The sequence below is a fragment of the Salvelinus fontinalis genome, chromosome 29, assembly GCF_029448725.1.
Source record: "Salvelinus fontinalis isolate EN_2023a chromosome 29, ASM2944872v1, whole genome shotgun sequence".
Lineage (NCBI taxonomy): Eukaryota > Metazoa > Chordata > Actinopteri > Salmoniformes > Salmonidae > Salvelinus > Salvelinus fontinalis.
The window spans coordinates 42,872,515-42,889,070 of NC_074693.1; the positions used below are offsets into that span (position 1 = coordinate 42,872,515).

At 41.0% G+C, this 16,556-nt stretch overlaps 1 protein-coding gene across 1 annotated transcript; it reads left to right on the plus strand.

Annotated features, from left to right (window-relative positions):
• Positions 1 to 22: 22 nt before the first annotated feature.
• On the plus strand, positions 23 to 15,966 carry cul4b (cullin 4B). The gene is made up of 21 exons (XM_055889397.1): positions 23 to 528; positions 919 to 1,335; positions 1,675 to 1,790; positions 2,339 to 2,442; positions 3,124 to 3,193; positions 3,327 to 3,400; positions 3,523 to 3,685; positions 4,114 to 4,203; positions 4,705 to 4,787; positions 5,018 to 5,085; positions 5,272 to 5,390; positions 5,797 to 5,989; positions 6,292 to 6,396; positions 6,516 to 6,626; positions 6,941 to 7,026; positions 7,217 to 7,315; positions 7,994 to 8,107; positions 9,652 to 9,757; positions 11,489 to 11,661; positions 12,343 to 12,495; positions 14,739 to 15,966. Exons 1-21 carry the CDS (start codon positions 510 to 512, stop codon positions 14,832 to 14,834), a joined length of 2,559 nt encoding a protein of 852 aa, XP_055745372.1. The 5' UTR covers positions 23 to 509; the 3' UTR covers positions 14,835 to 15,966.
• Positions 15,967 to 16,556: the final 590 nt, after the last annotated feature.

The window sequence follows — 16,556 nt, forward strand, 5'->3', positions numbered from 1 at the left end:
TTGTTCCGATTAGAAACGACAGGTGGTGGTCTATCTTGATTTAGTTAATAAAAATCTTTAATTAATCTTTTGTTAAATTCGTTAGATTTTTTCGTAGCGGGAGAATGAACGTAACAGGTTAGGGGAAATAGTTAGGGTTAGCTAAAATGCTAAACATGTCAACTTTTGTCGTTAATTTGACAAAAGCGGAATCCCTTCTAGCAATGACCCCCGAACCGAAGGTCCAGAATATTTACGATGTGTCCTTCCGTTCCCTTTTTTTCTATCCTTTCAATACGTTGAAAATATATCCTAAACTTTAGACAGTGAAACATCCTTGGGTGCATTAAAACACATTATTAGACCATGACATAAATAAATCGGTGTTTTGAGAGATTCACACGGTGATGAATTTACACCGTCACTGGCGCCATCTCGCGGCAAATGACAGTGAGCAGCTAAAGAACGCTTGCTAACTAGCATAGGCACTTTTTCAGCAGGAACGTTGGGTAAAGTACTTCCGGTAGGTCATGGAATCGCATGTAGAAGGTACGTTTTGATACTGAACTTTTCAGTTGTTATTTTATTTCCATTTACCACATTACATATTTCGCCTAGAAATAACATACTTTATTTGTTGCCGATAAAACTAAGTACAGCTCCACAACGTGGATATTCGAGAGAGGCCAAGACAAGAGGAAGCAGTAATCAACCATCTTTATTCTGCTAGCACCAACCATAACAAGAAATGAGAGGATCTTAGTGTGGCTGTAGTTTGCAATTTATAGTATGTTTCATAGCTACTTGTTAAAGACCGGGTTCATATTTTGGAATATAGCAAGATAAAGCTTGGAAACACGACTCGTTCACCCACGGCACACCTGGAGGTTTATGATTAGTAGACTGGCTATATTCTATATTTTTTCATGTTTCCAACAGGTTTACCTTCCCCTAATCCCCCACCGCCAACCCAAGAGGGTAGACCAACAGCTTCAGATGTAAATAACGACAGCAGTAGTATCACGAATTCGAAGAAGAGGAAAATAAACCGTTCTGAGAGGGAAGACATTGATTCAATATCGTCATCCCCTAAAACCCACAGTTCCTCTTCGTCCTCCACTTCGCAACAAATCCAGAAGAAGTTGAGGTTCGGAGATTCAGCAGATTTCATAGGACTGGATGTGAAAATGGCTGAGGAGTCGTCATCTGCATCGTGTTCTAACAACACGAAAACAGTTTTTTTGGCTGGGGTTGTTGGGCATCATGCAAACGGGCTAACGAAAACTGCAGGCTCCACTACCTTCTCCAACAGCAAACCTGGAGCTGCAAAGAAACTAGTAATCAAGAACTTTAAAGGTAGTATATTCAAAACATTCAAGTGGTGCATGCAGTATTCACATTAGTCCCTTCTAGTGAAAGTTTCCACTAAAATGGTGCTAATTACTTTGCCTAAAATTATATCTGCTTTAGTCTGGCTAATCTAGCTATGCAAGTTTAAAGTGAATGTGAGTCTGTAAAATCCACAATGATACACTATTTAAATGCCTGACATGATGCAGCTCATTTGTGTGAATATTGTTATAGTTAGATATGTTGTCTTAAACTAATTATGTTTTAAATTAACTGGAGTACAGTTGAAAGGACACAATAGAAAATGACCATTCTCACACGGTTTCCCGCAAATTTTCTTCACAGAAAAACCCAAATTGCCAGAGAACTACACACACGAGACCTGGCAAAAACTAAAGGAGGCGGTCGAGGCCATTCAAAACAGCACTTCAATCAAGTACAATCTTGAGGAACTCTACCAGGTACCAGACAATTCTGCACCTGCCTCATTTCGCTTCAGAACAGCCCTGGGTCATGTTCGTTAGGCACCAAACAGAAGAAAACAGACTGAAACAGGGTGGTGCAACCTGGAATGTCCAAAAAATAATTGCCTGTTTTCGTTTTCTGTTGCTAAATGTTTTGTGCTTTGTGCCCTGATGAATATGACCCTGTGGTTGTGGTTATTATTATGATTGGCCACAGATGGGAAGTCTTCATCCTCCCCTGTGAGTTTCATGACCTTGGCTTCTTATTCAAGCCCTGTGATTTAGCAGTTGGTAAGCTAAACACAGTCCGAACAAACAATCTCTCCTTTTTTTTTTCACCATGACTTTAGGCCAGTATCTTGTGAAAGAGCTTGACAATAATTCACGTGATATGTCTGCACTATTCAATAGCTGTGTTTGGTTATGGGATGTTTAGATTATATGACGTGAGTGTAGTCTTCTGTAGGATATGACATGCATAGATAATCCGTGTTTTAGCCCTAAAATGCAATAAACTTGATAGTGCTTATCTTTTTGTTGTTTAGGCTGTCGAGAACCTCTGCTCCCATAAGATATCTGCCAGGCTCTACAAACAGCTGCGGGTGGTTTGTGAAGACCACATCAAGGCACAAATCGATCAATTCAGAGAATATCCTTTTCTGTGTGCAAACAGGTGGTACTACAAAGATAACATGTTTAATACAGTTCAATATATGTTTAGACATTGTTCAGTCCTTGATCACTCAATGTAGGCTGTTATGAGAAGTAATTATTTTATATTTGAACTACAGGAACTCAAATCATGTCATTATAAAGTTTGATATTGAATGCATGTTTATTTTTTGTAGTTTTACATTTTTTTTATACGTTTATTTTGGTTGGTATTTTCTCCCCAATTTCGATCTTGTCTCTTCGCTGCAACTCCCCAACGGGCTCCGGAGTCGAAGGTCAAGTCATGCGCCCTCCGAAACATGACCCTCCAAACTGTGCTTCTTAACACCTGTCTGCTTAACCCGGAAGCCAGCTGCACCAATGTGTTGGAGGAAACGCTGTTCAACTGATGACCGAAGTCAGCCTTTCTTTTACCTTTATTTAACTAGGCAAGTCAGTTAAGAACAAATTCATATTTACAATGACGGCCTACACCGGCCAAACCCGGACAACAGTGGGCCAATTGTGCGCCGCCCTATGGGACTCCTGATCACGGCCGGTTGTGACACAGCCTGGGATCGAACCCGGCTCTGTAGAGACGCCTGCGCCACTCAGGAGGCCCTTGAATGCATGTCTTTTAAATCATATGTACCTGCTACATCCTTGACTCTGTGCTCACGGATGTACTGGACAGTACCCTCTTCCTGAAGAAAATAGACAACTGTTGGCAAGATCACTGTAGACAAATGGTATGGCTTTATGACTCTTCGACAGGATATAATTTTATAGGTGTTATTCAATGAATTTACAATGAATATGATTGAGAGTATACATGATTTCTTTACTTAAAATACTTATTTTTTTGTAAAATATTTTTTGCAGATCATGATTAGAAGTATATTTTTGTTCTTGGATCGCACCTATGTTTTACAAAACTCAATGCTCCCATCAATCTGGTGAGTTGCTCTTCCTCAAATAAACATTCTGTGTAGTAAACATTGATAATGTAATCTCTAGCCATATTATGTAAATAGTCATTGGTTATGGTTATTATTTATATCACCCCTATTCTCTTCAGGGACATGGGCCTAGAGTTGTTTAGGTTTTACATAATTAGCGACCTGAAGGTCCAGAGCAAGACCATCTACGGCATCCTGCTGCTCATCGAGAGGGAGCGCAGCGGCGAGACCATCGACCGCAGCCTGCTCCGGAGCCTACTGAGCATGCTCTCTGACCTGCAGGTATGGCTCTGCCTCTTCACACAGGGCATGGGGAAAGTCTACTCAGTGGATATCTTGTTCTATTGGCCCGGTCCAGAATCACCCCTTAGCCCCTACCCACTATGCACTTGTGTAGATCTGAAAGGATTGGAATGGTGGTTTATCCCGGACCATGCAATTGGTTCTTTGGCTCCAATTCATTGTACTACTCCACATTCAATACTCCCATACAGTAATACAAACACTGCTGTGTCTATGAATTTGTTCTTGATTGACTTGCCTAGTTAAATAAAGTGAAATAAATACAAGTCTGACAAAGCAAAGGGGTGTTTGTCAGTTGTTATATGCAATCAGCAGCACCTGCATCTGGATTCGAGTTGATGTGATCTCAGCTCCGCCACTTGAGAAATGGCTTTAATGACACCCAATGTTCTCCCCTGTCCTGTCAGATTTATCAGGACTCCTTTGAGCAGCGCTTTCTGGAGGAGACTAATCGGCTGTATGCTGCTGAGGGACAGAGACTGATGCAGGAGAGAGAGGTGATTTATCCCTCCAGGAAGCGCAACACCGCTAACTGTCTGAGTCTGACTGGAGGCAGAATTTTGATAGTCTGGTCCCATATCTGTTTGTACTGTATAGCCAAAAATGACACACTACTGCCAAACTTGACAATGATCATAGGAGTTGGTAAGATCTGTTATTGCTCTCTTGCCAACTTCTATGATCTTCACATTACTATTATATTACTGCACTGTTGGTGCTAGAAACAGGCATTTCACTCCACCTGCGATAACTTCTGCAAATCAAAACTTTGATTTGATTTGACTCAAATCGATCTGGGACTAGGTCTGTTTGCATTTTGAGTCTTGAGTCAACTTAGTTACTATAGTTGCTGCTGGTAAAAAAAAGATTTGAACTACTTTGTTATTTTGGATTGATATGATATGTGAGGTGATTTTACATATACTAGATGGTTGTTTCACCCTGTAAGGATAGGCTGCTGTTTGGCTTCGTATCACAAATGACTAATGTCTCTTCAGGTCCCAGAGTATCTCCATCACGTCAACAAACGCTTAGAGGAGGAAGCGGACAGAGTCATCACGTATCTAGACCAGAGCACACAGTGAGTATTTTTTTTTTACTTGATTGGATCATTTTTAGAATACATGGGGTTAGTCTTCCAAAAGCCCATGAGTATTGTGGTCCTCTGTTTTAAGTTCTATATTTGACGCAATGAATGTTTGATTTGATGCCTTCTTGGCACTGGTCTCAACAGGATCTACCGGTGTACATATAAAGGATGAAAAGAGAGCGATTGACTCCTCATTTTCTCCCTCTTTTTATTTTCTTCAGAAAACCTCTCATTGCCACTGTGGAGAAGCAACTACTGGGTGAACATCTCACTTCAACTCTGCAGAAAGGTATATATCAGAAACTACCGACTTGACACACTGGGACGTTTATTTGCTTTACAATCATGACTACAGTGTAAAAATAGCAATGTTATTGTCATCACATGAGGACATCAAATATATATTTTTTTAAAGCAAAGATGGACTGTTATTGTTTAGTACCATGAACAATAATTGCTATTTTTCCATCTCCAGGCTTGAATCACCTGCTAGATGAGAACAGAATCCAGGACTTGTGTCTTCTCTATCAGCTTTTCAGTCGCGTGAGAGGGGGCGTGCTAGTCCTCCTACAGCATTGGATCGAGTACATCAAGGTATGCTTGAAAAGATCAATGGTCTTTAGGTCAGCAATTCCACCCCCGAATCAGTAATTTCCTCTTACTAATTAACATTTGAGGTGTGCGGACACCTCCTTCCAAGTACAAAACAGTAGAAAAATTGGATCATTAATTTGTACAGTATATTGGGGCTCCCGGGTGGTGCGGCGGTCTAAAGCACTGCAACTCAGTGCTTGAGGCGTCACTACAGACACCCTAGTTCGATTCCAGGCTGTATCACAACCGGCCATGATTGGGAGTCCCGTAGGGCAGCTCACAATTGGCCCAGCGTCGTCCGGGTTTGGCCCGGCGTAGGCAGTCATTGTATATAAGAATTTGTTCTTAACTGACTTGCCTAGTTTTTAAAAAAGTGACCCTTGACACCTCTACGACCCTCTCACAGGCCTTTGGAAGTACGATCGTCATTAACCCTGAGAAGGACAAGACCATGGTACAGGAGCTCCTGGACTTCAAGGACAAGGTGGACCACATCATCGACATCTGCTTCATAAAGAACGAGAAGTTTGTCAATGCCATGAAGGAGGCTTTTGAGACCTTCATCAACAAGAGACCAAACAAACCTGCTGAGCTCATAGGTTGGTATTGCATGATGATCATCTTATGAATGTAATCTTGGTTCCATGAAGGAAGGAAACTAGATCTATTGCTATCGCTATGGGAGAAATTATGACACGACTACGTAAAATGACAGAAAGAGAGCTCCCCATTTTCAACATGTCTTCATTCATAATGTTTGTGTGTATTATGCTCCTGTCAGTTTAAAGCTACCTTACAAAGCTATTAAGCAAAACTTATTTTCCAGATTTTCATAAGTGAATTTTCATAAGTGAACTACGAAAAATTTAAATAAAACAACACAAATGGTTATATTTTGTAGCAAAACACGTGGATTCAAAGCTTAGGGCGGGTAACAAGGAGGCGACGGACGAGGAGCTGGAGAAGATGTTGGACAAGATCATGATCATCTTCCGATTCATTTATGGTAATGTAGTCCCATATATTCAGCCAACCATCTAATTAACTCTCTCCTCTTTGACAGGTCTCTTAGAAGTCAGTCTTTGTACTTGAACTTTTATATTTCCCTTTTGGATTCTTGAATAGGCAAAGATGTTTTTGAGGCCTTCTACAAGAAAGATCTGGCCAAGAGGTTGCTGGTGGGAAAGAGTGCCTCCGTGGATGCCGAGAAGTCCATGCTGTCGAAACTGAAACATGGTCAGTGTGTTCCCCATCAGACCTGGGCTCAAATAGTATACATTTTCTATCAAAATGGCTGTGCTTGATTGACTGATGCAATGGAATAGTCCCATAATTGCAACACCAACCCTACCCGTCTGACACTCGAGGCAGGCTCAATCAAACGCTCAAAATAATATAAATATTTCTAATAGTATTGAGCCAAGGTCTGCCCCATACAATCATCCACCACTGTCTACATCAGAACACACCACTGCCATTAGCTACTACTATAAACTATACAAATACAACTGAATGAGACCAGTAACTTGTAATCTTGGTCCTTTCTTTAGAATGTGGAGCAGCATTCACCAGCAAGCTGGAAGGCATGTTCAAGGACATGGAGCTTTCCAAGGACATCATGGTGCAGTTCAAACAGGTCCGTACACATGCTTCTGGAATAGGAAAGACCATCGGTAGTGATATCTCAGTTGTAGGGCAACAATATCAAATACATTACGCAGTCAGCTATAGATATGTAAGGGGGGTAAAGCTTGTAGTTGTAGACAGGCTAATATTTCAAGTTATTTTTATGTATTTTTTTTCTACCTTTTCTCTATTACATGCAGTGTCAAAACATCCCTGGGAACATTGAGCTGACGGTGAACATCCTCACCATGGGATACTGGCCCACCTACATCCCAATGGAGGTCCATCTGCCCGCAGAGGTTACAAATATCGAACCTTTCAGGCTCTTTTGTTTTATGACCTGATATGTAATACATTTGGTTGGTATCCCAAGTGGCACCCTGTTCCCTTTATAGTACTGTACTTTTGACTAGGGCCCATAGGACTCAAAAGTAGTACACTATATTAGGAATTGGTTTATTATAAAAAGCAAAAATGTTGATGCAAAAAAAATCAGATCATTGAAATTCCAAAGTCGTAGAATATTAGGTTTCTATATTGTGGAAAATCACTACCTATTGACATGGAAAATTGTACACTGTTTCTTTAAGAACATAAATTTTGTGAGCGATGACATCTGGAGAAAGCTATCCCTTTTCTCTTTCTTTCTGTGTCCCCAAATGTTTGGATATATTGGTGAAGTTAACAAGTTGTTAACTAGCTAGCTAATGAGGCAACATGACTGAATGAGGTGTAAACAAATGCCCCCCCCCCCCCCCCTCCCGAGTGGTTTTGGAAAGGCCTGTAAAATGAGGCCCGTCAATCCACGATAGGAAGAAAAAAACAAATCTGTGCTCGCTTTTTTTCCCTCTAGGGCACTCAGAAACAACGGTACAGCAAAGCCTAATCATCACCTCAATTATTATCTAGGTCATACATTTTTTTTATAGCCCTGTCCTCAATGTTTATTGTTTAACACTTCTGCCCCTCTTGTCCAGATGGTGCGACTGCAGGAGATTTTCAAGACATTTTACCTGGGCAAGCACAGCGGCAGGAAGCTACAGTGGCAGTCGACGTTAGGCCATTGTGTTTTAAAAGCTGAATTTAAAGAGGTAGCTACCCATCTTTTGAATGATGTTTCACTCATTGACACTGAACAAAAATATAAATCCAACATACAACAATTTCAAAGATTTTACTGAGTTACAGTTCATATAAGGAAATGTGACTGTGAATACAAATATGCATCTGTTGGTCACAGATACCTTAAGAAAAAGGTAGGGGCGTGAATCAGAAAACCAGTCAGTATCTGGTGTGACCACCATTTGCCTCATGAAGTGCAACACATCTCCCTCATGAAGTGCGACACATCTCTTCCGCATAGAGTTGATCAGGCTGGTTGTGGCCTATGGAATATTGTCCCACTCCTTTTCAATGGCTGTGCGAAGTTGCTGGATATTGGTGGGAACTGGAACACGCTGTCGTACACGTTGATCCAGAGCATCCCAAACATGCTCAATAGGTGACATGTCTGGTGAGTATGTAGGCCATAGAAGAACTGGGACATTTTCAGCCTCCAGGTATTGTGTACAGATCCTTGCGACATGGGGCCGTGCATTATATTGCTGAAACATGAAGTGGTGTCAGTGGATGAATGGCACAACAATGGGCCTCAGGATCTCGTCATGGTTCTCTGTGCATTCAAATTGCCATCGATAAAATGTAATTGTGTTCGTTGTCCGTAGCTTATGCCTGCCCATACCATAACCCCACGGCCGCCATGGTTCAGCAACCACTCGCCAACCTAACGCCATACACGTTATCCGCCATCTGCCTAGTACTGTAGAAAACGGGATTAATCTGTGAATAGCACACTTCTCCAGCGTGCCACTGGCCATCGAAGGTGAGCATTTGCCTACTGAAGTCCGTTATGATGCCAAACTACGGTCAGGTCAAGACCCTGGTGAGGACTACGAGCTGAGCTTCCCTGAGACTGTTTCTGACAGTTTGTGTAGAAATTATTTGGTTGTGCAAACCCATGGTTTCATCAGCTGTCCAGGTAGCTGGTCTCAGACAATCCCACAGGTGAAAAAGCTGGATGTGGAGGTCCTGGGCAGGCGTGGTTACACGTGGTCTGCGTTGAGAACAGTTGGACGTACCGACAAATTCTCTAAAACGACATCGGAGGCAGCTTATGGTAGAGAAAAGAACATTAGGTTATCTGCAAACAGCTCTGGTGGACATTCCTGCAGTCAGCATGCCAATTGCTTGCTCCCTCATCTCACATCTGTTGCATTGTGTTGTGTGATACAACTGCACATTTTAGTGACCTTTTAATTGCCCTCTGCACAAGGTGCACCTATGTAATGATCATGCTGTTTAATCAGCTTCTTGATATGCCACACCTGTCAGCTGGATGGATAATCTTGGCAAAGGAGAAATGCTCACTAACAGATGTAAACAAATTTGCACAAGATGTTAGCGAAATAAGGTTTTTGTGCGTATGGAACATTTTATTTCAGCTCATGAAACATGGTACCAACACTCTACATGTTACATTGTTTTTGTTCAGTGTAGTATGTTTAGGCAGAATTTTTTTCCACATTAAAAAGCAACAACTTTTGTATCCCTGTCTTGTTTGTTGTTTCCGAAATAGGGCAAAAAAGAGCTTCAAGTGTCCCTGTTTCAGACGCTAGTGCTGCTCATGTTCAACGAAGGAGAGGAACTCACCTTGGAGGAGATCAAGCTAGCTACAGGAATAGGTTTGTATGATCACAATGTAGCACATTCTGCTGAATATCTCAGTCATCACGCAAATCATAATGGATCAAATATACCAGTCATCTTGAAGATGATCAATTTATTTTTAGAGATTTTGCTTAAACAATAGAAATTATCAATATCATCTTTTGTTTTGATGTGAGAACCACAATCTTTTGCCAAGTCCTTTTGGATTGAGTTTGTGTTGACCTAAAGTGGGATGTGCGTGCAGTGCCAATAGGAAGTATTCACACCCCTTGACTTTAAAAAATACATTTTTGTTACAGCCTGAATTTAAAATTGATTAAATTTAGATTTTCTGTCACTGGCCTACACACAATACCCCATAATGTCAAAATTGAAATATATTTTTTGAAATTCTTACGAATTAATTAAAAATGAAAAGCTGAAATGTCTAGAGTCAAGAAGTTTTCAACCCCTTTGTTATGGCATGCCTAAATAAGTTCATGAGTAAAAATGTGCTAAACAAGTCACATAAGTTGCATATAATAGTGTTTAACATAATTTTTGAATGACGACCTGATCTCTGTACCCCACACTTACAATTATCTGTAAGATCACTGTCGAGTAATGAATTTCAAACACAGATTCAACCACAAATACAATGGAGGTTTTCCAATGCCTCACAAAGGGTACCTAAAAATGTATTTTAAAAAAGCAGACATTTTAATTATCTTTTTGAGTATGGTGAAGTTATGCATTACACTTTGGAGGGTGTATCAATACACCCGGTCACTACAAAGATACAGGCGTCTTTCCTAACTCAGTTGCCAGAGAAGAAGGAAACCGCTCAGAGATTTCACCATGAGGCCAATGGGGACTTTAAAACATTTGGAGTTTAATGCCTGTCATAGTAGAAAAACTGAGGATGGATGAACAACATTGTAGTTATTCCACAATACTAACCTAAAAGACACAGTGAAAAGAAGGAAGCCTGTACAGAATACAAATATCACAAAACATGCATCCTGTTTGTAACAAGGCACGAAAGTAATACTGCTAACAAAAAATTGGAAAAGCAAATAACATTTTGTCCTGAATACAGTCTTATGTTTGGTGCAAATCCAATACAACACATTACTGAATATCACTCTTCATATTTTCAAACATAGTGGTGGCTGCATCATGTTATGGTTATGCTTGTAATCGTTAAGGGCTGGGGAGGGGGGTTTTTTGTTGATAGAAATTAAATGGATTGGAGCTAAGCACAGGCAAAATCCTAGAGGAAAACCTGGTTGTCTGCTTTCCACTAGACATTGGGAGATGAATTTACCTTTCAGCAGAACAATAACCTAAAACACAAGACCAAATCTACACTGGAGTTGCTTACCAAGAAGAAAGTAAGTGTTCCTGAGCGCGCCAAGTCAGACTTTTGACTTAAATCTACTTGAAAATCTATGGCAAGACCTGAAGATGGTCAACAACCAATTTGACAGAGCTTCAAGAATTGTGCAATTATTGCACATTCCAGAAAGACTAACAGCTGTAATCGCTGCCAAAGGTGCTTATACAGAGTATTGACCCAGAAGAGTGAATACTTATGTAAATGAGAGATTTCTGTATTTCAAGTAAATATGCTAAAATACCTAAAACACGTTTTCACATTATCATTATGTGGTATTGTAATCCATTTTGAATTTGGGCTGAAGCACAACAAAATGTAGAATAAGTCAAGGGTATGAATACTTTCTGAAGGCACTGTGTATGTGCAGAGGATGGCGAGCTGCGACGGACCCTGCAGTCGTTGGCGTGTGGCAAGGCACGGGTCATCCACAAAGTCCCCAAGAGCAAAGACGTGGAGGACGGAGACAAGTTCTCCTGCAACGATGACTTCAAACACAAACTCTTCAGGATCAAGATCAACCAGATCCAGATGAAAGAAACGGTAAATTCTCTCACTCACAGCAGGGTTGTGTTCGTTAGGATAATTGTTTTTTTAAAGGTTTTTATTGGACTGCAGTTTTATTTTTATTTAATTTTTTTGGACAGATCCAGGTAGCCCCTACCTGTTCCAGTTTTGGTGCATTTCAAATAGGAATATGAGTTCTAGTCTAGTTGTAGCACTGATGGTACAGAGCTAGCCAATGCCCTCTAGAGGCAGGTGTTCAAATACCAAGTCTGTCACTCTCCACTATATGTTCCCACTTCATCAGTCTCCTCCAATAGTTAGGTTTCCATTAAATTGGCAACAGGTTTTCATGCGAATATTCAAATATCCACATAGATAAAATGTTCCCACCAGAGATGTGTTACCATCAAATTGAGTCGTCGTGGATAAGTCTGTGCGTGACGACGTAGTGCACATAAAAATGACTTTGGCCGTCAGTCAAACTGTGTTTCCTCCACATTGGTGTGGCTGACTTCCGTGATAAGATGTAGGGTGGCCATGTGGGTTATGTTTCCGGGGGCCATGTCGTGACCTTGTTTATCCAACATTTTACTCGCATAAGAAGGTTGTGGATGGAAACCTGGTTACTGGTTTATTTTTATCGTCTATAAAGCAGAAAAAAACCTAGGGAGAAGTGAATATTAGCCACTTATTCATTTGGTGAATTGTCCTTGGTAGGTGGAAGAGCAAGCCAGCACCACGGAACGAGTCTACCAGGACCGGCAGTATCAGATCGACGCCGCCATCGTCCGGATCATGAAGATGAGGAAGACTCTGAGCCATAATCTCTTGGTGTCGGAAGTGTACAACCAACTCAAGTTCCCCGTCAAGGTGAGTAAACGGGGAACAAACATGTTTGAAACACATGACCTTGTGTGCAAGCAGATAACTATTCACTCGGGTGAGGTTCCCAAACGCTTTGTTGCTAATGTGGTATTTTATTTATCTTGATGACCCAAACTGACTGTCCAACAGAGTGCATTCGGAAAAGTATTCAGACCCCTTGACTTTTTCAACATTTTGTTACGTTACAGCCTTATTCTAAAATTGATTAAATAAAAACAATTAATCAATCTACACACAATACCCCATAATGACAAAGTGGAAAACCTTTTATTTTTTGCAAATGTATAATAAATGACATCTTATTTACATAAGTATTCAGACCCATTGATCAGCCTTGAGATGTTTCTACAACTTGATTGGAGTCCACCTGTGATTAATTCAATTGATTGGACATGATTTGGAAAGGCACACACCTGTCTCTATAATGTCCCACAGTTGGCAGTGCATGTCAGAGCAAAAACCAAGCCACGAGGTCGAAGGAATTGTCCATAGAGCTCCGAGACAGGATTGTGTCGAGGCACATATCTGGGTATGGGTAGCAAAAAAATTCTGCAGCATTGAAGGGCCCCAAGAATGCGGTGGCCTCCATCATTCTTAAATGGAAGAAGATTGGAACCACCAAGACTCTTCCTAGAGCTGACTGCCCGGCCAAACTAAGCAATCGGAGGAGAAGGGCCTTTGTCAGGGTGGTGACCAAGAACCCAATGGTCACTCTGACAGAGCTCCAGAGTCTTCTGTCGAGATGGGAGAGCCTTCCAGAAGGACAACCATTTCTGCAGAACTCCACCCATCAAGCCTTTATGGTAGAATGGCCAGATGGAAGCCACTCCTCAGTAAAAGGCACGTGACAGCCTGCTTGGAGTTTGCCAAAAGGCACTTAAAGGACTCAGACCATGAGAAACAAGATTATCTGGGGGGATGTTTTTCAGCGGCAGGGACTGGGAGACTAGTAAGGATTGAGGGAAAGATGAACGGAGCAAAGTACAGAGATCCTTGATGAAAACCTGCTCAGGACCTCGGACTGGAGCACAGGTTCACCTTCCAACAGGATAATGACCCTAAGCACTCAGTCAAGACAATGCAGGAGTAGCTTCTGGACAAGTCTCTGAATTTCCTTGATTGGCCCACCCAGAGCTGTGCAGCGACACTCCCTATCCTACCTGACAGAGCGAGAGGGTATGCAGAGAAGAATGGGAGAACTCCCCAAATACAGGTGTGCCAAGCTTGTAGCGTCATACCCAAGAAGACTCGAGGCTATAATCACTGCCAAAGGTGCTTCAGCGAAGTACTGAGTAAAGTGTTATGTAATTGTTTGGAGGATATATTGGCACGGGTGTTTCGTCTCGGGACGCAAACCGTGCCAATATCCTCCAACACCGGCTTCGATGGCATTATTACTTTTATAAAATGGGTTACCAATATATTGAAATAATGATTGACATATTTTCATTAATGATATTTTGATGAATTTATTCATACAGTTTCATCCTTCCACGACATATAGTCCCAATGCAAATCTAGGGTTGCTACTCAAGCCAGCAGTTTGTTCATTGTATCGGTTAGGTTGCCATAGTCGTGAAGCCTTGAGTTCTATATCTGTGGATGCGACCCAGTTGTTCGTTGTAAATGTTCCGTTGCCAGTTCTTATCCCTTGCTTGCTAGCTAATATTGTCACGTCAAACAGTGCAGCCAGAATAATAGCATAGTGGCTGCTTTTGTGTTTGACCAGTTTTCTATTGAAATGTATTTGTCATAAAAATCATGCGAATTCATGATTTCGACTGGCTGAGAAAAGCTACCTGCCTGTCTGTCTCGTTCCTACTCCCGACCTGTTCATTACTATGGAACAGCTGGAGATCCAATTTCAATATTGAAACAATGTTGCAAATATCGGAGAGACAGCAAGGTTTATACAAATCTCTGCTGTTGAAAACCAAAACAAATGGGAGATATTGTCTAGATGCTTCTTACAGTGGAGATCAAGTTTATAAATTACCTAGCTGGGCTGATGAGACAGTGGAATGCTCAATAGGCATTTCAAGGTCATAGACTTAGCCGGCGGTAACTTGTGGAATAGACATCAGCTGGAACACTATTTTAACCAGTCAGCATCCGGGATTAGACCCATCCGTTGTATTAAGATGCATGTAAACTGCACAAGCACTTCATAGTGGACTGTTACTGAGGTTTCATGTTTTTCTGTTTGCTAACACTCATCTTCTCAACAGCCTGCTGACCTAAAGAAGAGAATAGAGTCTCTCATTGACCGAGATTACATGGAGCGCGACAAGGAGAACCCCAACCAATACAACTATGTGGCTTAAAGAGGGAGGGATGAAGAAGAGGGGGGATGGTGGCCCAGTCAGGCTGAAGTCTTCTCTGAGCACTCGGGCCCTTGGATGTCAGTGTTAACCTCTTCAAACCAGCGACCGACAACTGAATGGATAGTGCTCTGCGGGACTTTGTCAGGGGCCTGTTTTCCTGTGGACTGCATGCCCATTAAAACAAGAATATCGTCCATTCTTTTCTCAGTGCCGCTCAGTGGGAATTGGACTTAGCTACCTTGGACAAGAAGAAAAACAGACAAACCAATGTTCAGTTCTTTTTTTCTTTTTACAGAGGGGGGGTGGTATTTCTTTTCAAACGTAGATCTTTCCCCATCGGTGTTCTGCACCTTGTTTTTAAGTCACTACTTTTGATTTTTAATTCACTCTGTACTATCCCATGCACAAATGTTCAAATGCATATCATTGCTCTTACCATACTTGGAAGAGAGCGAAACAATAAAACTGATGCTTGTCTCAATAATGCATGTGAGACCCATGAATAAACATTCACAGTAGGGTTTTATTTTTCTGTGGTGGATTTCAGTGTCCGATGTGGGCACCTGCAGCCAAGTCATACTATTCTCCATAGCTATTAGTCTCGAACTACTCCTGTTCATCGACAGCAATCAATGAGACGATTAAGTAGCTAGGCGATGTTATGAGGAATTGACAGTACGTGCCAAAAATTGAGCACTTTTTTCTTATAGGGGTTGTAAATGCTGCTAACCAAACACTAACTTTTACATGTTATATGCATTTAGTTTTCCATTTCACTTTTGCCCTGATTGTTTCAATGTTTGCTTTTTGTATATACAAGACTTTACAAATGCATTGACATTTTAAGCGCAAACGAACTTTGACAGTCACCTCGCCTTTAGGTCTTTTTCTTAACTCCTAGAGATGGTCTACTACTAAAAGCACAGCGACATCAGTCACTGTTACCCCTCATGTTTCCAAGTATAATATCTCAATTTACAAGCATTATATTCTTTGTAAGTCCTCTCTGTAAGGCTTATGGCAGGCCTTGCGTTTGGGCACTAATGATAAAAATACTTTGTTTATTGAGAAATCATTCTTGACTGGACTTTGCCATGTGTCTGAATAAATTGTTTTCTTGCTTCATATTAAAGTAATTGTCAGTGTTTCTATGTCGTCGTCCCCCCCCCATCTTAATTTTCCTAGACATTCTTGCAGTTTCTCTCAATGCAAGGCAAAGTTGACATCCTAATAAATTATGAGAGGATGAAATGTCTTGATGAATCAATTATGATTTCTCATCGGGACAGATTTGTCTAGTTTAAATTCCATAGAAGATTAATATCAGCATTTTAACACTCCTATTATCAGAGGTACAACAAATGTTTCCCCCCTTTCTTTCACTAACCTCAAAGGCTTATTTATATATTTCCCCAAGAGTGAGAGAGAGTTTTGCATGCAATATATAATATTGGGTTACCAGCTGGAAATATTTTTTACAAAAAGTAATCCAGATTGTCACACAATGTACCGGTAATGTTAAATGTGTTTTCCTCAAGGAGGAAAGAGTAGGGATTGTTTGGGTGATGTGTGTCACAAAATAAGCTGGAACATGATAGGTTACATGTTTTCTATTAATTCCATAATTTGTCACTTATTGGAGGGGAGTCTATTAATGCCCCGGTGAACCGGGTTAGTGTTGATTGCATTCAATTTGGAACGGTTGTCAATAGTTACCACAGT

Bases quoted from the DNA above. Each gene is read 5' to 3' on its own strand.
- cul4b (XM_055889397.1), top strand. The intron at 4,788-5,017 runs GTGAGTATTTTT...TATTTTCTTCAG, and splicing joins TATCTAGACCAGAGCACACA to AAAACCTCTCATTGCCACTG. The intron at 5,086-5,271 runs GTATATATCAGA...TTCCATCTCCAG, and splicing joins CACTTCAACTCTGCAGAAAG to GCTTGAATCACCTGCTAGAT.